This window comes from Pocillopora damicornis, chromosome 5 (assembly GCF_964200805.1).
Source record: "Pocillopora damicornis chromosome 5, jaPocDami1.2, whole genome shotgun sequence".
NCBI classification, from domain to species: Eukaryota; Metazoa; Cnidaria; class Anthozoa; order Scleractinia; family Pocilloporidae; genus Pocillopora; species Pocillopora damicornis.
Window position 1 is genome coordinate 12,069,036 of NC_142674.1, and position 24,083 is coordinate 12,093,118.

Sequence of the window (24,083 nt, forward strand, 5' to 3'; positions counted from 1 at the left end):
TTACAAATGATATTCCTGAAAACCACAAGATGCTCCAGTATTTGCCTTGTTGTAAGGAAACCACCATTTAAGCAAAGAACACTCTAAAGTTTCTAAAACTTGTTTTGACACGCTTTTTTTTCACCTCAGTGATGGATTGTTGATTGAAATATTCATATCAATACTACATTCTAGATACATGTCTAACATAAGAACAGTGAACAAATGGCCAAACTCAGTGAGTCAGTAGTTATTACTTGGGTATCCGGATATTGGTAATTGGATAAAACTTGGTTCACTCAGTTTTGATATTGCATTTACATTTACTTTTAGTAAATCTATAGTATAAATTGAGATTTTGGTGCTATCCTATAAAGCACAGATGAAGACACTTTGCAGTTACATCAGGACATGCATGATAAATATTTAGATCTTATATCACTTTCTTCAAGAAATTTCTTTCTCAGGTGATCCTGTTGAAACTGTATGCTTCTGAATCTGAATGGTGAAAATTTGTAAGGGTCATCAAATGGCACATCTTGTAACTCAGTGCTTTCAAGTGACAGAAGTCTTTCTTCTACCCATTCTTTAATTATATACCAAGGTATTTGATTTGTAAAGTTATTTATTTAGTTTAATTGTATATGAGAGTTTCTTAGGAATTATTGTGACTTGATTTTTGAAGACATGATCTATATAAAACATGATTTAGACAATTTGTTCAGCCCAATCAAAATAATTTGTCAGTTTTGTGTGATAACAGCTAAAATAATAATAATTTCCACATGCAATATATGTTTGCAGTGTTTATGAAGACAATAAAATGTTATATCTGTGGTAGGCAGAGGCCTGCCACTTTTGTTTGTTCTATTAGTTTTTTTTTAATAAGGAGTGGATTACATGAGCTGAGTTGACTGTTTTCTAAGATCACATTATATGGGCAGGCCAGCCTGACTCTTGTCATCAGCCTCTAAGTGGATGATTGACAGGCCTGTGGCCTGAATTGTTACTTCCCTCAGATTTCTAGCAAAGGTAAATAGATCAATCTCATTTACTTCCAATTTCATCTATATAAAATTTTATTCTGAATACAGTCAAACCCAGTTAATCAGCCACCCTTAGGGAACTGGCAAATGGCCACTCAGTAGGGGTTTTATTTTTGTTTGTTTGACATCAGAGCAAATTTACAGCAAATGAACAGCTTTGCTCAATTAGCAAATTAGAGTGTATTAAGTGCAAAGGTACTTATTTCTATTGCAAGTAAATATGGTTGAAAAATGCTGCAAACAAACTGTTTTGCATAATGTTTACTTGTAATTGCATTAATAGTAAATATGTCACTTTTGCACCGGAGGCAAATGCTTGACAACTATGTGTTAAAGCTCCAGGTTTACCTTGGAAGCAAATGTAAGGTAAATGTTAAGCAAATGTAGTATTTACATCACATTTGCAGGCAGTTTTGTCAGGTACAAATACTTGAGTTTACCTTCAGTTTACAGCTGGTGCAAATTCAGTTCAAATTTAGAGCCCCAAATTTGCACCACATTTGCACACCTTGACAAACACTAGTAAATCCATTTTTTCGTCCAGTGTGACACAATTGTCTCATTGGCACCAACCGACCTAAGTCACACAACTGTCTCATTTGGCCTAACCTGATTAAATAACACAGCCGTCGCATTAAGATTCCTTGTTGTTCAAAGAACCATCTCGCGTTTGTGTTTTGGTAAGATGTAGCAAAAAACTGCAAATCCGTTTGCAGAAACATGACGGAAACGAACAACGGCGGAAATGTGCTGGCTTAAATATGACGGAAACGTGACTTGGCATTTCCGTTCCGTTAACGTGACGGAAACACGTAGACTTTAATTTTCACGTTTCCGTAAGACGTAAACATAACGGAAACATGGAGTTGCATGTTTCCGCCACGTTTCAGAAATACGGAAACATGTGATTTCGTCCTGTGAGAAGAAAACAACTAATGATGATAATGTCTCTCTCACCGTTTTCCTCCTGTTGAAAATTTGATTATTTCCAAAGTAAATGGAGGGTCGCTAGATATCCGTGAAGACACAAACAATAAAAAGGAAGAAAATGACGAGTATTTTGCAGAAGGGTGTATTTCAGAATCCAATAACTATTATCTTTATATGTTTATAACCTCACTTCGAAGGGAGCCAATAAAAGGACATTAAAATTGTCCCAGTGCAACCATCTGGTGTGGAATTAAGTAAGTGTTAACTAAAAATAGTTTATTTAATGGTTTTTCCCTTCTAAACAGTTCTGAGTTGATTTTAAATTAATTTCAACTCACTGCCAAAGCTTATCAAAAACTGAATGTTTTTGTTTCAATCACTATGTTTTAGTGACACCTTCAGTGCTGAATCCTAAGATCTCCATTTTTTTTTTTTATGCGCAAATTAAAACTATTAGCAACTGAGAAGTGTTTAGCTATTTTCAGCGACCGACAGCAAATATAATTAATCAAAGGGCTCTTGGAGCCAGCTCATTTATGTTACATGGCTTAAGTTTGTATTGATATCTTGGACTTGTTGAATGTAGGTACATTTGAATTCAGTTTATGTAAAATAACAAGACTTATGGAATAAATTTTCCTTTTCTTTTTGGGCAGTTGTGTGATAAGAAAACTTGTTCATTTTTCGTGATGGGAATTGGAAATAAGGCTATGTGGGCTGGAGGTGGGATGGGCAGAGGTCATTAGGCAGACAGTGTCCTTTTTGTTGGTGCATGTGTGTGTTTGTGGGGCGGAGGGTGGGCCGGGTGGGCATGACCAGGCATCAAATGTTGCTCAAGCAGCAAAATATTTATTACCCTCATCTTTCATGATCATTTGCACTATTGTGAAATATTCCTTGCTCGTTTCTTGATATCTTTTGTTTTTAATAAAGCGGTCGTTGCATTTGGTATTTAACAAAGCGGCCACAATCGTTCTTAATAGAATTTCAAGCCCCCATATAGTCTGATTTTCACATATCAATATTTGCGTAATCTCCAAACAGATGAGAGATAAAACCATCAGAAAAGTAATCAAAAGGCCAGTCACGAAAGCAACGCTTCGCTTTTCCCTATAAAAATTCGCCAGTTCCTCATGTAAGCCAACAACAATATAAGGCACATATGTGTAAATCAGTGCGCGAACACCTCTAAACGTTGAAAATATATCAATTCGAGGGAAAAATTTTGGTCCCGGCCCGCATTTTTGTCAACAAAGTGAATACATATCGGTAAAATAGATGAAACGTATGGACCACGTGCAAAGCTGTCAATTGTTTCTCGAATATTGCGCGTGTTAAATATACGATAGTGACATCTGATTTACATCTACATCCACTTTTATTAAGTTGGTAAATTCTGTGCCGACGTCACACCAACTAACTCGCGCGCAAAGTGAGAAGACTCTAGGAAGGCTTGAAATTATTTTCAGAACGTCTGTGATCAAGAAACGGTTAAGGAATTTTCCCCAATATTGCGAATGATCGTAAAAGATGATCGCGGAAAAGCGATTGCGTGACGCTCGGTAAGTTTTAATACGATATGTTATCACGTATCAAACGAAAAAACAGTATAAATTCTCAGTCTGCATTTGGTAACCAGTCTGCAGTCTACATTTTATACCTAGTCTGCATTTTGTACCCGGTCCGCTGTCTGCAGTCTGCATTTTGTACTGACTGGATTGGTATTGCTGTTTTTGTCTAAGCGAGCCTCAAGTCCGGACCGAAATAATGGAGCTCGAAAGAAAATATTTAGACCATCTTGGCCGCTATGATTAATGTGTTTACTGTATGTTGAAAAGCTCCCGAGGACAAGCACAATGATAGAGTAATGATAACTTTTATACCAGATGAAGACGAACGCAAATGCGTGGCTTGCCAATATGACTGTCTCTGATGCTAATGCTCTTCTGCGTGATAACGGCGTGTTTTGAAATGAACCCGCTAGGGGTCCCTTAGGTGTGAACATTTTGGCTTTTCGATCCAAGTTGCATTTTTAGAAGTTCAGAAATGTGATTTGAGTTATCATTGTTTTTAAACCATACAAACATCTTATTTTTTTTCCAAGTGAGTTTCTGAGCTTCATCGAAATTAATTTTTTTGACTTTTACTGAGTGGGGAGGGGTAGCATGCGAGACTACTTCCGTTCACGGTCTACAATGCAACTTCTGTCCATGGAATACAACTCCCGTCCACGGTCGACAACTTCCGTCAACATCACCAAGATACCTCAATCATTGCTTTCAGCATGAATGAGCTAAAAAACCTACAATGTAATTAACCAAAGTGCATCATGGTAAATTCAATTGGCTGAATTGAAATAAGACGGATGATGATCTTCAACGAAAATTTATTATACACAGCTTTCATCAACAATTCAACAACTGAGTTAAACAACTAATAGGCCTCGAATGAAACGTCTTAATGATCTAAAGGATACCGGAAGAAAACAAATAATATGATAATAATACCTTTCTCAACGTTTTCCTTCGGTTGAAAAAAATTATTCCCAAACAAAGTGGAGAGTCGCCAGATATAAACCTCGTTCTGTGATGACACAAATAATAAAAAAGTAAATAAATAACAAAAAAGGAAGAAGACAACGAGTATTTTGCACAAGGATGAATTTCAGAATCCAATAACTACTTTCTTTGAATGTTCACGACTTCAATTTGAAGCGAGTCAATAAGAGGACAGCAAAATTCATTTTGTAACGTAGGAAGGTCAGACTCTAAGTCCCTCTTACTTCAGAGAGAGAGATGAAAACAAAGAGTGATGAAACCAAATAAAATTTGAATCAGTGTGAATGGTCACGAATGAAGCTTGTTTGAATTAAATTGACAGGTAGCCCGGTTCCAGATCTCACAATGTTAAGCCGCGGCTGCACGAGCGATTATTAACTTGCAATGGTGATGCGATTTTCTCTAAATTTGTCGCGTCGCCAGCGCGCGGTGCAAACTACCCGTGTAACCACCCTCGTGCAAGTGCTGGGACGGCGACAGCCATTATATCGCTGAAAAAAGTCGCGAGAAATTCGATGAGTTGAACTTTTCGTGACAAAATCACAACTTTGTCACCCGTTCAGCCGCGACCGGCGACGTGACAATGTTAAGAAAAAATCGCATCACCATTGCAGGCAAAAAATCGCTCGTGTAGCCGCGGTTTTAGAACAGGGTCTTGGTTTGCGTTTGTTGCGACAAAGTTTTTCATCCTCTGGAAAAAAAGTACAAAGAACAAAAACCGAGATGAATTTGAATTCTTTAAGAGATGAATAACTGAACGCCTCTGAAGGTTTTATGTACCGTGAACAGAGCATCTGATTTTCCAGACGGCAAGATTTGCGAGACAAGATAAGAAGTCTATCGTCTTTTCAAATGAATAAAGGGGTAAGTTTCTAAAGAAACTGTGGTGCTGCGTCGGTGGGAGAGTATAGCAGGTAATTTAGTGTTAACAACCGGGTTGAAAACGTAAATTAGCCACCGTAAAGGGTGAAAAAGCTGACGTTTCGAGCGTTAGCCCTTCGGCTCGAAACGTCAGCTTTTTTAACCTTTACGGTGGCTAATTTACGTTTTCAACCCAGTTGTCAACACTAAATTACCTGCTATTGTCTTTTCACCCTCCTAATCTCAAACGACATTTTCCACCGACGATCTTTATTACGTTACGGCTTATTCTCGAATGCATGTCGGAACATATTACTGGGATGCACGTTACTCGCATTTATTCCCATCGATGTCGACACATTGGTTTCGACAATAAATAATTTTGAAAGGAAACCCAAAAAGAAACCATCTAATGACAACGCAAATGCTTACAAAGTATTTAAACCGCGAGCGAATTAGTTTAATAACATAGCGCGCGTGCTTTCCCTATACAAGTCCTGTTGAGCCGCTATGAATAAAGTCTTTATTTACGCACAGCCGCGCGTAAATAAGATGATGTGAGCATTTTTTTTTTTTACCCGGCTTCATTCTCCGTCCTGTTAAGTTGCAGTGTAGTTTTCCTTCTCTTTGAAATATGGAAGAAACCAGCGAAGAACTGCCCAATTTTTCTGTCGGCATTGACCTTTTAGGTCCTGACCCAACAAGCAAGACAAAGCCGAAAAAAACTCGCAAGTTGCACGTTTCGCAAATTTGTCGGAAGACCAGCTGCAGCAAATTTGGCTTCTTCGCGCAGATCCTTGTTGTCGCTCTGTTATAAAAGAATTTGCTCATGCTTTTAGCTGTGCGTATATCGAGTTATGGATCCACTTAGGAAGTTTGGAGAGCACTCAAAAAGCTAGAGTTGCTTTCGGCTGCGCCTCGAGCTACTCTTACGCATTTTCCTTGCCCTCTAAACTTCCCCGTGCATCCATAACTCGATATTCGCACGCTAAGCATGAACAAATTCTTAAATTTGATGGCATAAGCACCTAGCGCAAAAAACGCAGCAATATTCCTTGATATCGATCAATTCCTCTAATACAAGCAATAAATGGTTATTTTCTCACCTCCCTGATAAAAACGAGCCATTGACAAGTTTCAAGCGATCTCAGTTCGCGCTCGCCTCTCTAATTGCTTAGATACGTTCTCAAGATTATGAAGGTTGGTTATAAAAATAAACCCGCTCTTCAGGTATTTTTCAGACTTAAGGTCGATCTTATGTGTGGGTGGGTTTTTGTTTCTTTTTTTTCTGTTTCATTTGATGAAGATCACAAAAAAGCGATCGGCATTCTATTAAAAGCAATGGCTTTGTTTAAGTTATCCATGAATGAAAACAAGACACAAAATGATACTAAGTAGAAAAACGTCCGGGTGTAATGAGGACTGATACTCGCTAAGTAATGTTGTCGAAATTTAAGGTTAAGGCCTAGTTCAAACGTCGATCTTTACATGTACCGAACCTAATTGCAATTTGGGTCGACTCGAATAATTAAGAGCGGCAGTTGATTCAAACGTCTATACAAATCTGCCGATCCTAATTGATTCAAATGTCGATCTTTACATGTACTTAATAGAAACGTTAGGTTCGGTACATGTAAAGATCGACGTTTGAACTAGGCCTAAGTCCGTCAGAGGTGGGAGTTTTCTAACTCATTTTCAACAAAAACTAGCACAGACACAGCCATCTCTTGCAGAGGTTTATGAGGCCGAAATAAGGCGTCTTCGGGAAGAGAACCACAATTTGAGAATTTAGCACAACTCCATTGCAACTCGGCTGAATGAAGTCGTAGCTCAGCTTCAACTAGCAAATGCTGAAGGAATGCTGCTAAAGCAGAGAATTGCAGAGACTGAAAATGTTTTCTACAACACCGAAAAGGACTTCTGGCAATTAACACCGGCAGCCAGAAATAATAAGAAAAGACGAGTCAGGCAACTAGTGGCTCAATAGGTGGAAGGACTGGAGGAGTTTGAGCCCATCAAGGTAAGTAACAATTTTACTTCTTCGTGAAAAATAGAACTGAGACATTGACCGACAGCAAAGTCGCGAAAAAAAATCATATATCTATGTGGCGATCGATCTATCTATCTAGCTATGTTCACATGAAAACAAATTTTAAAGGGAAACCCCTGTCTTCTTCTTCAGATTAAGTTCACTGTACAAGGACGTGAAGTTGTAATTCCACTTGGCCACGATGCTGGTGACGAGAGAGAAAACTCCACTTGTCGGACGACGCAGCATGTACTTGTTGCGAAAGATGAAGGCTTGATTTCAGACGAGGCATACCATGAGTTGAGGATGGCCTTACCAGACGAGAAAAGAGAGATTCTTCCGCCAATCAGTGTTCTGAAACAGGAGAGGAACAGGCAAAATGGGATCAATGCCTTGCATTCAATACCAGAGGTCGGTGAAAACAAATGTAACTTATTTTAACTACATGTACCTAACTACCAAAGCCAGGCATGACTATAGTCAATAAAATCTGACCAGTGTAGAAATCACAAAGATTCAATTAAAAATAAAAAATCATAGTTGTAATCTCAGACTTAAAGTTAGGCGTATATCACGAGAATGAAAAAAAAAAAAAACAAAAAAAAAGGAAAGACCTCTATGGCTATTCTAAAAAAAAATCAATACTTCATTCTAATTTACCACAGGCTAAAAAAGGCTTTATTTTGCATTACTTTACATATCACAGTGCAATGGCAAGCAATAACTAATACTGATAACAACGAACATAATAATAATAACAACAATGTATTATGTCAGGAAAAGACCTCCGAGCAATCCTACACAAACTGGATCATAAACCAATCTTTGAGGGGACAAGTCATCAAAGAAGGACATACAGAGAAGTGAAGAAATTATGGAAGGTAAACATTTTCTTGTGTTAATTTGTTCACTCGGATCATAGAGTTAAATTTTAGTCAATATCTAAGGGGCATGACTACAATAAATTATATTAAAATATACTCATCTACATACTTGTTCTCTTTGTTGATAAAATAGGGTTTCAGTGATCTGGTGGAAGCAGTGGACCCAGAACCAGGCCAAGAAAGCTACAAAACACCAGAACAGTTCAAGGGCCATACAAGGAAATGGGCAAGATTCTTTTGAGAGGTACACCATGATGAGGTAACTGTGTTCTTTGCAAGTATTGCTTTTATTGAGATAAAATAAAAACGTAGAGTTGAAATTCTTAGCAATATAATTAAACATTGATCTTTTCCTGGCATGGACAATTGAACAAAACCCAGCCAAAAATCAATCGAACTCAGTGGAATCCAATTGTTAGATTGCTGTTCAATCAAACATAATTGAACTGGAAATTTTCAGCGAGTTCAATAATTTTATTATTGAACTCAATCACGCCAATCAAACTAAATCAATGTGATTAATCCAGGTCTTTTCCTTGGCCATGCTTTGAAAAAGTGAAGTCCTTAAATTAATCTGTGATATAATAACACTGAAACCACTAAATTGAAAACAAGGTACTTACCATTATATATTTTTCTCCAAATTTTTCCTTTTAGGATGTGACTCCATACATACATGGTAAGATCCATTTCTCTGTTGTGGTGATAATTTCAATGATTTCCAATCCTAACAGTAATTATAAAAGAACTTATTAAACCCTGACAAAAAATCTATTTTGTTTTGCTCCAGCTATAGTCTATCATGTCCCTCAGTTCCTTGAAAAATCAACAAAATCAAAACAAAAAACGCGATTTTCAAGTCTATTTTTCACCAAAGTCAATTTTTCCAGAGGTTTTCCAGTTCAGCATAAAAAGATATTGTTTGGCTGTTAGTTCCAATAATGTTTTTTTGGTTGTTGAGTGTACTGTTAGAAACATAAATGTTCAATTACTATCAGTTTAATTTTTTTAACAGACAGAGTATATATTGAATTCAAAAAGTTATTAAGCAATGATGATCAAACAATATAAAACATTTGCATTCTGTAATGAAAAAAAAAAAGGAAATCTGTCATTTGACATATCCAAATTGTGCATTTTAACATAAGTTCACAGAGAAAAATGTTAGAGTGGACCACAGGATTAGCAATTTCTTAACAACAGGAGGTGTTTTCAATTATTTTTTTGGTCACGGATTTATCTTCATTTACAATCTGGTTGTCTGTGAGCCAGAATCAACCGTACGCGATCAGGAACCCTTTTCTAGAAAAAAGAGTACTAATGTTGATAATTTGAAACAAGTTATATGAATGTTCCTTTGTAATCTCTTTCCAACTTCAATCATTAATATTTAGGTAATGATACACTCATATCCAAGTTGATGAACTACCTTTAACACTTATGAAAATGAATCATAAGATCATGACTCCTTAGTTCCTTGGTCATTGACATTTTTAAATGATATGGATGAAAAGAGAGAAAAAAATAGGTCTCTTTAAATTTGGCTTAAACTTCCAAACAAATGCTTCGTTAAGTTACAAGTTTGATGACTGACATAAACTACAATATAGAGTTTACCTCTGACATGCATCAGATTCATTCATAATTGCCCTTATCTTTAAATGTCACTTGTCTAATAACCAGGCTGTTGTTTTTACTAAGTAGCACTCCATCCTTGGTCCAGCTGACTGATACTTGTGGATCACCTCTCAAATAACACTTTTTTGTAAATGTGGAGTTAAATGGTGTGTTCCTTTGGGAGGATATGGATTAGGATTTGTGGTCCAAGATCACACAGATCACAGTGCATCAAAGGAATGGAGCTTTAGGATGCAATGGTGAGATTTCTAAACTCATTACTAAAACGGGGTGGAACTGAAAAGTAAGCATATAAACTCAAATTACAAAATTAGAAAAGCCACCCAGCCAAACCCCCCTCCTCCCCACTGCGAAAAGTAAAAATAAATAAATAAAAAGAATAAATAACAATATTTATAGTTAAGTTATAGGAGCAATCAATAACCTTATCATCCTACCAGCGAAGGATCTGGGAACGCTCTGTATATAACACATTCACAATCTTGCTTGCTACAGCATTTGAAGAACTGAAAGCATTCCATTCACTTCACTGATGTTACAAATAGTAACAGGACACTCCCCATCCATGGCACAGCATCTTTAAAAGAAGAGCCCCTGGTTGAAAAGATTCCCTGAGAGTAAGGCAAAGTTTACATCAGCAGAACAGGGAAACCTATGCAAGTAAGGTTAAACAAGTTATATAGCATATAGAGAAATGACATGCTAAGACAAAGGCCTCTGCAGTTTCAGAAGACACCTGGAAACCACCTGCTCTGGACTGAAGTAGAGTACATTGATTGTGATCCTATTATTATAATACATGCAGGGTATAAGAGGCCATCCACATAAGACTTTGCCTGTTACAACATAAATTGGACATTAACTAAAGGTGGACATCCCAGAAACATGGATGCTGACCACAAGAAACACAAAAACATAATAACTCTGCGACAGTGTACTCCAAAGGAACATTTGGTCAGAGTGTGCCAATCAAAGCCTGTGTGGGATTCCAGCCAATCACAGCCAAACAGAGAGTTTCATAAGGTCAAGCATATCTACTGACCTTATAATGCAAAGAAGACACAATATGCAGTCAAAAAGTCATGATCCACATCCAAAGTAAATTAATGGTGAGACAAATGATTATACTGCATTCAGAAAGTGAATTCATCACCATGACCAACCAAAGTCATTTTAAGCACATTACCAGTTTGAAAAGAAACTATAAGCTTCATCAAAGGGCACTTACTTTGAGTTATGACGAGGAAACTACATTGTTGACAAATAACTTATTGAGAAAAATTTTTTTCACATGACACCCCACTTCAAACAACTACAATCCACAAACATATTCAGAATAAAATGTTGCCTTATTTATCACAAAATTGTGAATTGTAACTTACCAATAGCAATAGCAAATCCACAGCCAGAATGAACATCTGGTAGTCCAACTGATCTCTGAGGGCCAAGCAAAAAAATACGAATCAACATTTCAGAATAGAAATGGAGATACATAGCCTTCTTTGTTATTGTTATTTCAACAAAAGGGAAGTGATCAAAATTTTCTCTGGCTGGGGGTATATTGTCATTCATAAAGTCTGATTGATGAGATGACAAATTCTTTCAGAGATGACAAATTCATCTAGAGATGGATGATATTGTATCTGAAAGTACTTTTTTCAAGACTTCATTAGCCTGGAAAAAATATGTGCATTTTCCCTGAGAAGGATATTAGGATATTAGTATTCTACGCATACTATTTCAGAATTTCCTAAATTTATTAAGAAGGAAATAAAACTTTTACCACAGAGAAAGTTCAATAAACCCACATTCTAAAATAATGGGATACCTGGATCTAACTGGATAACTGGATGCTCTATTTGGCACCACTTTAAGTGAAATCTTTGTGTAAAAATACTCTGGAAACACAAACTGTATAACAAGAAACTCTTCTGTCATCTCCACTTTATACTTTCTTTGCTTCCCAAGAGTACAGGGTGCCCGGTTTGTTAAAAGCTGAGTTAAGATAGCTAATGGTCAGTGTGAAATCTGATTTCATATCTGAAAGCTTTCAAATGAACTTCAGTATGTACAATTCCTTTAGTCTGCAATTTGATGATTGGATGCCCTAAAAAAATTATAGTAAATTATTCTATAAAGGCTTTTAAGCCAAGGATTAAACACACCCTGATTAAAATTTAACCCTGGGTTAGCACTTATCAGCCTTTGAACTACTGGGCCCGGGATTGAACAAGTTTGAGTTAAACTGAGTTGTAATTTCAACGTGAAAAAGTTATGATCATTTTTAAACCAACAATTCCAGGCAAAGCTGCAACATTTGCAATCTGCTTTACGCCAGTAAGGAAACCACCAATACCTGGAGAGCAATTTAATTTAACTGTATCAAAGGAATAAGAAAAATGCAGCAAATACAACAGTATTATATTTCAAATGTTTAGAGTACTGTACCTTGAGTTCCAGCCCAGTGCTTCAGCTCATCAAACACTTGCTTTTCAAGCAACTCATTTATATATCTAAGATACCTTCAATTTTTAAAGAAAAAAAAGAGAAAAAAATAGTTTGAAATTCAGAGTTGAATAGCTGCAATGTACACCTCAAGTCTTGTATCTGAAACAGTATGTAAAAATTTGTCCATGGTACTAATTATTGAGAACATCCTAATCCAGTACTAATTAGGACATTCTTGCATCAACAATTTCCAGCAAAACACCACAGTCTGCAACTAGGGGAAAAGGAGAGAAATTAGGGGAGATGGGGACAATAATGGATATAATCTGGGTTTGATGGATGAAGTGAGGACAAAATTTATTTGTCCAGTTCAGTCAACCCTGTATTAAGCACGCATCCAGGGGAATATGGCGTCTAATACAGTGCGAGTGCTTAATACGGTGTCACCTAAGACAGGTTTGACTGTAGTTCGCTAATTGACTGATTGAAAAAAAAAAGAAAAGAAAACAGTTCTGACATGAGAGACGTGGAGGGGGGACGGGGGGGGAGGGGGGCGGGGATTTTATCATAACGTGGGCAGAAAAGGTGGGGAGGAGGGGGAGAACAAAATCTAGTTGTCCCAGAAACAATTTTCCTTGTAACAAAACTTATTTCAAAGAAGGAAATTACTTTGACGGATATGGCAGGTGTAAGGGGATTTACTTCGATGACCATAGCTTATTATCAACATTCTCAAGTATGACATCGTTAGACGTGTATTTTGACGCGCACGCTACTCAGCTGGAGTTGAGCTTCCGATCTGATGTTTGGCGCGTGTTCAGTTACCTTCATGTTTGGGACAAAGCCTTTCTTGATAAGAAACGAGTTTTCGTTTAAGCACTCAATATAAATGCACTCCCCTTTGAATGTACGGTGTTCTTTCGCCATGTTAGTCTTTTCATTCGCGCTTTACAAAGGTTTCAGCTAACTCGGCGAAGAGAGAAAAGCCATGTTGTAATAAAGCAGCGCATGACTCCCGTTTGAATATGCGCGAAATATGCACAATTTCTTATCCAGTCCTTCTCTGGCGGGTAATCCATAATGGCGGACGACGTGAGATTGTTTTTATTAATTCTCTAAGGATAAACCAAAACGGTTGTTTGTTATTTTGAAAGAGCGTTTGCATTCAGTTTCTCAATTAAAGCTCTTTGCTCATTGCTCCATAATGGTAGAGAAGAATTCGAAAGGGAAGAAGCGAAAATGGGAACCAGTAGAATTGGACGATCCTTCGTTCTTAGAGGGCGAAATGGATGGATTTGTGTCCCTTGAAGTCATGGAAGATTATCATCCAGAAGAGCTAGCAAAAATAAAAGAACGGCCGCTGCAGGAGGTGAATTGCTGAAAGTCCTTTAAAGCATACCGCATGGTTAAATTTAGAATATACAAATGTAAGATTCACTTCAAGCACGTGGTGAAATTACCCTTGTATTTTACGAGAAATTGGGAAAAATTATCTTTTTAAATTTTTTTGTCTATTTATTTTTTGTTATAACTCATCTTTAATTATTTAATGTTGAGGGTTGTCCAATACATCCAAATTGGGTTGAGTTGTTTACAAATCGACCCACCAGAAGTTAATAAGTGGTTAAGTCATCTTGTGATACTGGAAATCTGAATAAACCGTGCATCTTAAGGTGGAAATGTCTTACCACAAGTCGATTTTCAAGACGCTTAATAATAATCCTCAACCAGTGACCCAAATGGAATGACTTGTCTCCTGAGTCAAATTGGGTGTATTGGACATGAGAATCAAAACTAAGATAACTGCCAGTCATACCTTAAATGAGAAAACAAACAAACAAACAAAAAGAAAAAAAAACAACAACAACAACAACAACAACAACACAAGTCACCACAAGAACTACATGGAAATACAGGAATTGATTGAAATCATTTTGAGAGCAGTTTGTCCTAATTTTTTTGAAGACAGCAGACTGTATTGTCCCAAGGGCTCATGCATTTTGTCAGTCTTTACCCATACATGCACAATTATGTATATCTAAGAATAGAAGCTTCTTTTTGGTTTTCTCTAGAAGTTTGGCTCACGGGGAAAAAAAAAAAAAGCTACATAGTATTGTCTTTTGATTTAAATCTTCAGGATAATCTGGAACAAACAGTTACCACACCATCCACACAACTTGAAAAAAGCACAAAGAATGACCAACAGACAAAGGGAAAAAAGAAGAGGAAAAAGAAAAACAAGGCCCAAAGTAAAGCCCAGTCAGAAGAGCAAAACAGAGTAGAAATGGTCACTGACAATAGACTGGTGGAAGATCTTCCAGGTAAGATTTAATTTTAGGAATTATGGATGGGAAATGCACAAAACAAAGTACTATTTTACTCTAATGATTGTCCTTGAATTTTATTATTAAGAAGAGAATCAAACACATTTTGTGTAGATAATGTTTTCTTGGAAAAGATATGATTTTCTATAAATAATGGTAATTGAACTAAGTGGAGTGCAATTTCTGCTGAAATCATATGCGTGATTTCAAACTCAAACGAGCATGCAGCGCGAGTTTGAAATCACAAGTATGATTTCAGACCAAAATTGCATGACACGAGGTTCAATTACCACTTTATTACATCCATTTTGAAATCACAGGACTTGGTAAGTTCAAATATTTTATTGATGCAGTACTGAGCCAGTCTGAAATGAAATTCATCCATTTTTTGGGGGGAAAAAGTAAGAGTTTTGGAAACAAAAGTTGCAAAATTTGTCAGGTGATACTCTTTGTCTCTCATTTTCCTGCAATTTGATTGGTTACTTTAAACAAGCCTTGAAATCTGATTGGTTGTTTTGTCTTTAGTGTAGCCTCCTAATTAGCTGGAAAAAAGATGCAATTTAAGGCAAAAAATGGTGCAATTTGTGAGTAAATCGCATCAACTAGAGCCAATCTCATTACAGGGACCACCAGTGATTTCAAAATGGGTGTAATAAATAATGCAATTTTACTGATAAATTTTTTATTACTGTATTGTTATTTATTAATAAAGTATTAATTTGTTTAGATTATAAAGCCTTTATAAACATATTTCATATCTATACGGGTACAAATTACCCATTCGGTTCAACTGTAATTAAATGATATTTCTCACTAATACTGAGTTTAAGATGCAATCATATTTTATAGCTAAATCATTTATTTTGATTGAACTAAACTTTAGAGCCCATGGCAGACATGAGTGCTTGGGAAGTCCTTGGTGTTCCCAAAGAAGTTCAGAGAGGACTCAGTGAACAAAGTTTTACTACACTAACCCCTATACAGACTCTCTCCCTTCCACCTGCAATATTCCACCACAGGGACATCATTGGTGCAGCAGAAACAGTGAGTTGAATCAGAGCAGTTAGATTGGTGGAGGTCTCCTTTTTTATGTGTATTGTTTGTGTACTTGGTTTCACAACTATTTTGAAGAATCCTTTTTTTTTTTTTTGGAAAGCGAGAGAGAGAGAGAGAGGAAAAAAATAATTTTTCAACATGTACGTGTATCTACTATGATGTACACCTTGCTCATTTATGTGTTAGAAGACTTTCCCACACATTATAGCAAACAGTTTCTGTTACTTTAGAGCTGGTCTTTGACCTGAATTAATGTCTAAGTACTAAGTGATTGTTGAATAATTATAAATATGACTTTTGTAAGAGCACTCTTGAGGAGAGCTGTTGAGCTGAAAGTATGTGTATGATGTACCTCTTGAGAGAGAGAGGACTGACTGACTGACTGATGGTTAAATTTTGCTCTCTTAAGAACTAATGTAATAGCTCTTCCTTCTTTATGTTGGCATTCTATATCTTCCTATAGTTGGTTGATGGAACATTATTTATACAAAAATGTGTATTACAATAAGATTGTCAAGATAAGTCCCTTCAAGTTGTAAGTTTCATAGTTCTCATATCATTTGTTGGATAATGCCTTGAAATTGTCTGTTGAAGTTATGATAAAATCACTTGGGAGAAGTTTAGCTTCCAGGAATGGCTGGTTTTTGAGGAGGTTATTATTTAAGGGTATTAATTAAAACAATTTTATGTATTTACTAGGGTTCAGGGGTAAAACACTAGCCTTTGGGATTCCAATTCTCACCCATATCCTTGGCCACAAGTCCAATCAAGAAGCAGGTGAAACTACAGAAAATACTACCAAAAATAATGCTACAGAAGCCACAGAAACTGGTAATGGAACATCCAAGCTCAAGAAACCACTCCTGGCGTTGATAATGACACCAACCAGAGAATTGGTTATACAAATAAAGAATCATCTTAAACAGGCTGCAAAACACACATCTTTAGAGGTAACATCATGTACTTAATTGACAATTTGGAAGTCACCTCCACAGTTAGTTTCTGTTTTCCCATTGTTAGAAACTCAATTATTTCTTTATTTTTATTGGCCCAAGTCAATTTTGTCTCCTGAGCCTTCAATACTCCTCTTTTCAGTGGAGCAGAATGCAAACCTATCTCTTGTCTGGAAAGCATTTTTTAATTTTTTGGGGGAAACATGAATTTGTAGCCACGATAGGCTTTAAAGCAATTTAAATAATGATGAGTTAGTGCTGAAAACATTGTTATTCCCTCAAACATAAACTCTATTGTTTTTTGGTACCTTCACCAGTAAAGTATATAAAAACGCTTTTGTTCAGAGAATTACAATCCTAGCCCCTATGATGTACCATTTAACCCCTACCCTCCACTCCCTTGCCACCCCTTCTAGTCCTGTTTCAACTTTATCTTTTATCGGAGAAATACCCACCAAACAAAGTACCTCAAAATCATTTGAATCAGTAAACAATTCCTTTTTTTCAAGATTGTTGCTGTGGTTGGAGGAATGGCACCTCAAAAACAGCAGAGGCTTTTAAACAAGTGTCCTGAGATAATAGTAGCCACCCCGGGAAGACTGTGGGATTTGATTTCCGAGGTAAGTACCTCATGTATCATAAGTTGTACTGATTCACTTTCTTTTAGAGATCTGAAACAGTCAACACACACTTGTATATGTAGGTATGTTTCCCATGAGATCGGTTGTCCTGTGTAGTTTTCAGCATGCATTTGGATTTCCAATGTCGTGTAAGTTTTTCCGTTCGTAAAACGCCGTAAAAAATGATAAGTACAGCTGTAAGCATTTTCTACTGCTCTGTAAACATCAGTGGCGGGCGTTTTTTTTCTTTTTCATATACCCAACTGTGAAATTGGAGTGTAGCCTCTTTCTATCAAATGGATGATTCTAGAGATATCTTCTGGCGGCGTTTAATTTTAGGCTTAAGAGCATGCCGTTTGGAGCACTTGAGATATCTTGTGATTGACGAGGCAGACCGAATGGTCGAGCAAGGCCACTTTCAAGAATTATCTTCTATATTGGAGCTCATTCAAAGAAAGAGGCAATGGACAATTTCCATCGGAGCTTCAATTTCTTTCAGGCTTCTCTTTCTGAAATTAATGGTTTTCATGACTGTCAACCTGTAAACTGAGGTAAATGACTCTCTTTTTATCAAATTTTAACTTTAACGTTTTCTTTTCGCAGTGATTATGATGAAGATGAGGGAACTGCAAAGCGAAGACATCTACAGAAGTTTATTTTCTCTGCAACTTTAACTCTTCCAAAGTCGTTTAAGAGGAAAGGAAAAGAAAAGAAGATCACAAGTGAAGAAGGCTTTGGTAAATCACGGCATATTTGACTCAGAGTAATAGAAGCTAGAGATAGTATCAACGTATTTTATCAGCTATTACTGAGGAATGAAATGATTTAAATAATCCATCATTTAAAACCCGAAAATTTGCTGCTTTATGAAGTGTGTCGAAGCTTGTATTGTGTTGTTTTGCTTTTGTTTTTGTTATCTAACATCCTAGTTAAACACGATTAAGTTGATCGGCTTGTGTTCTTCCGTTAACAGGAATACTCTTTGTATTTTACGTTTTTAATGTCACCGATGGACAAAGTTGGGCTGCAGAAGAACAGTTGTAAAATTATCGATGTCACCAACAAGAGAGAAACCGTACAAACCCTGACAGAAGCAAAGATCTCATGTGTAATTGAAGAGAAGGTTTGTAATTGTTGAGCTGACAAGGAAGAGAAAAACTTCGAGATTCAGGATACAATTTTTACTACTTTTTATTGTTGGTTTGAGCCAAATGCATCTACATGTACACCGCACTGTCTAGGAACATGATCCACGGAGCCACAGAGGTGTACCAAGTGAAATCGAAGGAGAACTACGAAACATACAGTTGTTGTAAAAATCACCTCATTCAGATTTATTTGAATTTTCTTTCTAGGACCTATATCTCCATTATTTCCTTTCCCGGTACCCAGGCCGTACTTTGGTTTCCTCCAAAACTGTAGACTGCGTGAGGAGACTGGGCTCTTTGTGTAGGCTCCTGGACTTTAACCCGTGGGTTCTGCACGCCAGCATGCAACAAAGGCAAAGATTAAAGAATTTAGACAGGCCGGGTGAAAACTGAGTGGCATGGAAAAAACAAAAATACAAAAAACAATGAAACAAACGAAACAAACAAAAACCAGAACAAAAAAAAAAACCAAACAAAAAACTCAACAAAACAAAGCAACTATTAGGAACCCAATTTTGTAGACAACGTGCTATTTTCCTGTTGCGTCTTTCACGTTCTTTACTGCGCAACTTGCTTTGCGCAAAACACTGGGCGACACGCGTACTATGTGGCCTTGGATCAGAATCATCCTGATCTTATCACTATTTTTTTTTTATCAAAACAGTGAGTATAGTTTACGAACTAACCGACCAATGGAATTTCCTTTTTTGATAGACTATAACTGGATCGCCTTGACTGATTAAAACCCGCCCCTCTCCTCCCTTAGAGAATATTTAAAGCTAGATATGACTCACACCAGCCAATGAAATTTTGGCTGATTCTTTTCTTGCCTGTTAAATTTAAGCAAAGTGCGAGTGGCTTACTTCTGGCTACAGATGTGGCCGCGAGAGGACCTTGATGTTAGTACGTGTAAGTATGTGTGTACGGTTGGTTAGCTTGTGCAGTTGGTTAGCCTGTGCGGCAGGCGGGAACGGGAGCGATTGCTTTTTGGCGGCAGTGCTTTCATTCTCCGCGAAACTCTACCTTGACAAAAGGCTTCGGAAGTCACACTGCTTCAACCAACCATGCGTTGACCAAGGTGTGGGCTACAAGTCTCAACTGTAAGAGAAGCTCAACCAGAATGTGGATAGCAAAGTTCGAACGCCGTTGACGCCTGAATTCTTTATTTACCTCTAAATTTATTTAATTGCATATACTTAGTTATTTCTAAAACTTCATTTTCTAAATCTTTGTTTTGTTTCCGATTTGAATTAATGTGCGAGGTTCACCTACCGAAATCAAAACATAATTCATTTCAGTTAATGAGTTTTGATAAAGGAAAAAATTGACTCTGTTCAAATGCAGTTTATATGAGAGGAGTAGTTTGTTATTGTTTATCGTCCTCAGTTGTATCTCATTTAATAATGAACTGTTGTGTAATGTAACCACAATGTAAGTATTAACTTTAGCGCAACCATCTTATGTGATTCTGCGTTCCTAAATTCTTTCTCTGTGTTCGTTGACAGCTTTACATTCACCGCAGTAGACGGACAGCTAGAGCAAGCAGGGAGGGTCTGAGTGTCGTTCTTGTTGGCCCAGAAGAAATGGGATCATACAAGAAAATTATGAAGGCGCTTAATGGAGGTGAAGTGTCTTTATTATGTCCAACGTATCTCTTTAACAGTCAAACTCTAAAAGGTTATTTGCAAATCCCCCTCAGTTTAAGGTGCCATTCGTCTAAATTTCCTTTTTAGTTAGAAAAATTTACACCTTAACGTTAGTATGCTTATTATACATGCATACTGTTCTCTATATATTTCTTAGGGTGTTGACATGGAGAATGAATGTTATTTAAGGGCAAATCCAGGGAAGGGCAATCTGTTGGGCTAAGGATGGCTTTTTCAGTCTGTTAATTAAAAAATGACAAGTAGTCTGCTTGTGTAGGTGGATAGTTCAGGCGATGAAGAACCCACTTCGAGATTCTGCTACAAGTACAAAAAGGAGAACAAGCGTGTTCGGGTAAGTATTTTCGGGCTGCGTTTAAAATAACCTGTGCAAGTTGGCACGAACCTTTCAGTGAAATGGCACAAACCATAAAGGAAATGTTATGAGCAATTTGCGACGTTATTCGTTGTGATGCAGAAGTAACCGCTGAGTCTCCTGTTCTTGGAGATTGTTTTAATGGTAAAATGTTCTTATCGTTGTCAAAATTTTACTTGACAGAACTTGAATTGTTTAAGTGGACTGTTAACGCGAAAACCAATGCTTGCGTAGATGGCCAGATCTCGCGCTCCGATCACGATCGTGAAAATAAGAGCACGTGAGAAGGATCTATTTTGACGGGCGACAAAAATCAAATTTTTGTCAGGTAATTTGGAACTTTGAATCCTGAAAATTGAAGTTTGAATCTTTTGGCATTCGACGGCTTACAATGGGCCAATGTTACCCCATTGAAGCCTGTACTGCTATATTAGTCACGCGCTTCAGTTCATCTGTTAAAAATACACTTTTTAGTATCTGGAAGCAGAGGGTTTTGAAGTTAAATTAACTTGGAAAAATATTTGATTGGTAGAAAATCCCGGGAGTGTAATATAAAATGATTTGATTTATAAAACGCAACATGCACTGTGAAGAGGAGTCCTCAGTTCTCCCTTTAGGTTGATTCCCGTATAGAGAAGTAGGCCTCTTGCAAAAAGAAAATTGGTTGGGTCCTCCGCTAGTGCTTGTTTCCTGAATTTGACGTCATATTCTCTTCTAGCATGATGACAACTGTGACAAGACTACAGGCAAAATACCTCATGAGAAAACCGCTGTGGTTGAGAAAGTAGACTTGACGCTCATTGATTCGCCAGTCAAAAGGTAACACTGGTGGCCAATATTATTGGTGCCCTCCTTTACGTTTCCGTACAATATATTTTATTATCAAGAGAATGGGCTTTTTTGTGCTTGTATTAATCGAAACTCGACGGTCGTTTGCTCGAGCAAGTTTTCCGGTGGCCAATGCGACCTGAACTTTCAATTAACAAAAGTTGCAATCAAGAATACTGCTCTCGACTTTCGACTGGAGTATTTAAATTATTTCATACAATTCAAACAATCATACCTAATAATAAATCAGTCTGATTTTTTTTTCTTATCAAGGGTGTGTGTGGATATTGAGACGGGCGACAGCGATGAGTGCCTTTTCAAACCAGTCTTTGCATCAGAAAAGTGAGTCACTCAAATATATATACCATAAAATTTCCGTAGTAACAGTGAAGTTATTGAACGCGTTTACGAACAGTTAACTCTGAAGGGTATATTTTAATTGTCTGATTATTTCAAAACGTTGTCGGTGAGCGATCATCACACCTTGCACGAAACGTTTGAGAATTTTGCTCTCCCGCTGTGGCGTTTGAGAAACCTATGAAATTCTTTTACTGTCTTCCATAGAAATGTGGCTGAAAAGGTAAATAAGAAAGTGCTGACACACCAGTTGAACGACTCCAGCGATAGCAGTGAAGACGAACAAGGAACTGATTACTTGAACGACGACCCAATGTTTCCCATCTACCGACAGGGATTGCTTACGGGTTTGGCTTCCAGGAAAGTGGTAGACATCCTCTTCCATCCGCCTCGAGAACTTATTGCACGTGCTGTTCCTTCCGCTGTCTCCGAAAATTCTGTCTTTGTGGTGGAAATATCTGCCCCACACATAAAGCACTTTAAAAATGTTCTGGCGACGACCTTGGTGCATGGAATCCAACTGGAACGAAACAGCGATGTATTATAGTATCATATACTATATAGTATATAGTATGATACTACCGTGCTTCCAACAAGAGGAATCCTGTTCGTAAGCCTTCCCAATCAGAATATGATGATCATGAGGCACAGGTCTATAAATGTACGAGAAGCTTCTACAGGAATGAATCCTCCCCCGATTTGCAAAGGATTTCCATTTATCTGACAGGTAAGACTATTTTAACAAATAAATAACAGTGAGGTCCTTATGGAAAAATCTCAAATGGAGGCCTCGCGGTATTAACCTAGCGATAGCGAGGTCATTACGACAATGCCTCAGTTTGAGAGGTTCCTGCTACAATGAATAAACAGTTGAGGTTAGTAAGACATTTGTAACATTGATAATGAAAAAAGCTTCCGAAGAAAGAGAAAGTCAATTTTAAACCAAGGGTCAAACTGCTCAAGTGAAATAAGTAAACTATGGCGTGCTCCGTAAAAGTGGTGTGTGGCCAAAATAGGAAACAAAATTATTGACAAAAACAAAACAAAACAAAATTTTTCTATATTCGAGTGAAAAACGTCCATCTTCAAAACCTCACCGTAAAAAAATTTACGTCCTCATTAGTCATAATGTAACAAATCTGACCAGCAAAAGGGGGTTTTAATCAATACAGCATATCACACCAGTGCACAAGATCTGGTTACCAAGTGCATTCAAATATCAAAACCTTTATTAATTTTCATCTTCTCCTTTTTCAGATTCCAACGGAACGATTCACGATTTTGCTCTTCTGCAATATGCATACGATGACAGCTGAATTGAGATCCATGGCTGGTCTAGGCTGGCCACTAGGTGTATACGATCAGAACGGAAATGAATGTATGAACTCGGTTCTACAAAGAGAGAAAGAACTTACAAGGAAAAGGAAGCTTTCTATTCCCGAATTTGCCAGGTTGCTGCAGACGGTGGTGAAAAGACGGAGAACAGAAGAGGATTTAGCATTTATTGGCTCGGAGAGCTAAAAATGGACAAAAATTACGAGGAAGAGGGAATGAAGGAGTCTGTCTTTTACAGGAAGACGAGAGCGCAACAAGAAGTGGCGCTCAAAAATTTCACAATCTCCCACTAAAGACAGTTGACATAATTCCTATCGACCTGGAAAACACAAATGAAGCGGACACAATGTCACCATTGAGTTTGCCTCTAGAAGATTTTGGCATTATCCGGGTTCCCTTCAGTATTCTAGCAGGTATGTACCATCGTGCATCGTTGATTTTGGCGCGCAAAGAAGAAAATATCCATCCCGATCCTGGAAGAGGGGACAGAACCTTTCATTTGTAGAAATGGCCTGCAGGACATAAGGTTTATAAGGATTTAGCATCTGGCGAGACCGTCGGCTCGTTGCATAATTCCCACGCAGCCACCGACTAATCTTGGCTGTTAACTAAAATGCCATTAATTTTATTCTATCTGCAGAATAAAAGCCCCAACACATCAACGCCGGCAGTTCAAGAAGGTAGTTTCCAGTTGAGCCTTCTTAGAAGATGCAGCCCTCTGGTGAGAAGGTGTTACGGGTGTAAGGGTGTCTTGAAACTAAGGCGTGGTGAAGACTTTTTTATTCCCAACCCACCAGAAGACCTCGTCATAATATCAAGCACCAGACGGAATGGAGAGCAAAAGACTGGACGATTAGGAAACGTATACTTTCATTGTAAGGTTGAGTGCGTCCAAAAACTGCAGCCCCAATTTATTCCCTTCGTGGTGATCATTCCGGCGGCCGTTAAGCGTGAATTACTCAAAGTTCATCGAAATCATATACAGAAAGAGCTAGGTCTCTAGAGTACATATGGGGGAAAAAAATGCCAAATTCAGGAAATGATAAATTCTCACCATTTATTAATATGTG

General features: G+C 37.5%; 3 protein-coding genes and 2 long non-coding RNA genes across 10 annotated transcripts in view; 3 read left to right on the forward strand and 2 right to left on the reverse strand.

Moving 5' to 3' along the window:
* Positions 1–2,104, reverse strand: part of LOC149045283 (vitellogenin receptor-like) — a 37,809-nt gene extending 35,705 nt beyond the window's left edge. For both annotated transcript variants that reach the window (XM_089208147.1, XM_089208148.1), the window contains exon 1: positions 1,983–2,104. The gene's annotated coding sequence lies outside the window, so the exon portion shown is untranslated. The remainder of the gene's footprint in view (positions 1–1,982) is intronic.
* A 5,285-nt stretch (positions 2,105–7,389) lies between these two features.
* Positions 7,390–10,738, reverse strand: LOC149045285 (uncharacterized). Of its 5 annotated transcripts, XR_016187171.1 has the most exons (5): positions 10,350–10,738; positions 9,905–10,201; positions 8,911–9,014; positions 8,397–8,470; positions 7,390–7,757 (listed from the first exon to the last, which is right to left on the reverse strand). It is a non-coding gene; the product is annotated as an uncharacterized LOC149045285 (long non-coding RNA). The 5 variants fall into 5 exon arrangements; XR_016187175.1 differs by having other exon boundaries at positions 8,397–8,571; positions 9,905–10,738; XR_016187170.1 differs by lacking the exons at positions 9,905–10,201; positions 10,350–10,738 and having other exon boundaries at positions 8,911–9,384.
* On the forward strand, positions 10,421–11,712 carry LOC149045286 (uncharacterized). The gene is made up of 2 exons (XR_016187212.1): positions 10,421–10,585; positions 10,731–11,712. It is a non-coding gene; the product is annotated as an uncharacterized LOC149045286 (long non-coding RNA).
* A 2,945-nt stretch (positions 11,713–14,657) lies between these two features.
* LOC149045287 (ATP-dependent RNA helicase ddx24-like) lies at positions 14,658–19,372 on the forward strand. Its single transcript, XM_089205884.1, has 5 exons — positions 14,658–14,694; positions 16,453–16,703; positions 17,216–17,326; positions 18,300–18,449; positions 19,319–19,372. Exons 1-5 carry the CDS (start codon positions 14,658–14,660, stop codon positions 19,370–19,372), a joined length of 603 nt encoding a protein of 200 aa, XP_089062010.1.
* A 449-nt stretch (positions 19,373–19,821) lies between these two features.
* LOC149045288 (uncharacterized) overlaps positions 19,822–24,083 on the forward strand; it is a 4,772-nt gene continuing 510 nt past the window's right edge. Inside the window, exons 1-6 of the mRNA XM_089208140.1 lie at positions 19,822–20,097; positions 20,398–20,472; positions 21,212–21,312; positions 21,595–21,663; positions 21,886–22,405; positions 22,936–24,083. The exon at positions 22,936–24,083 is cut by the window's right edge and continues 510 nt beyond it. Of these exons, the coding sequence (XP_089064266.1) occupies positions 20,092–20,097; positions 20,398–20,472; positions 21,212–21,312; positions 21,595–21,663; positions 21,886–22,225 (591 nt within the window). The 5' untranslated portion in view covers positions 19,822–20,091 and the 3' untranslated portion in view covers positions 22,226–22,405; positions 22,936–24,083. The remainder of the gene's footprint in view (positions 20,098–20,397; positions 20,473–21,211; positions 21,313–21,594; positions 21,664–21,885; positions 22,406–22,935) is intronic.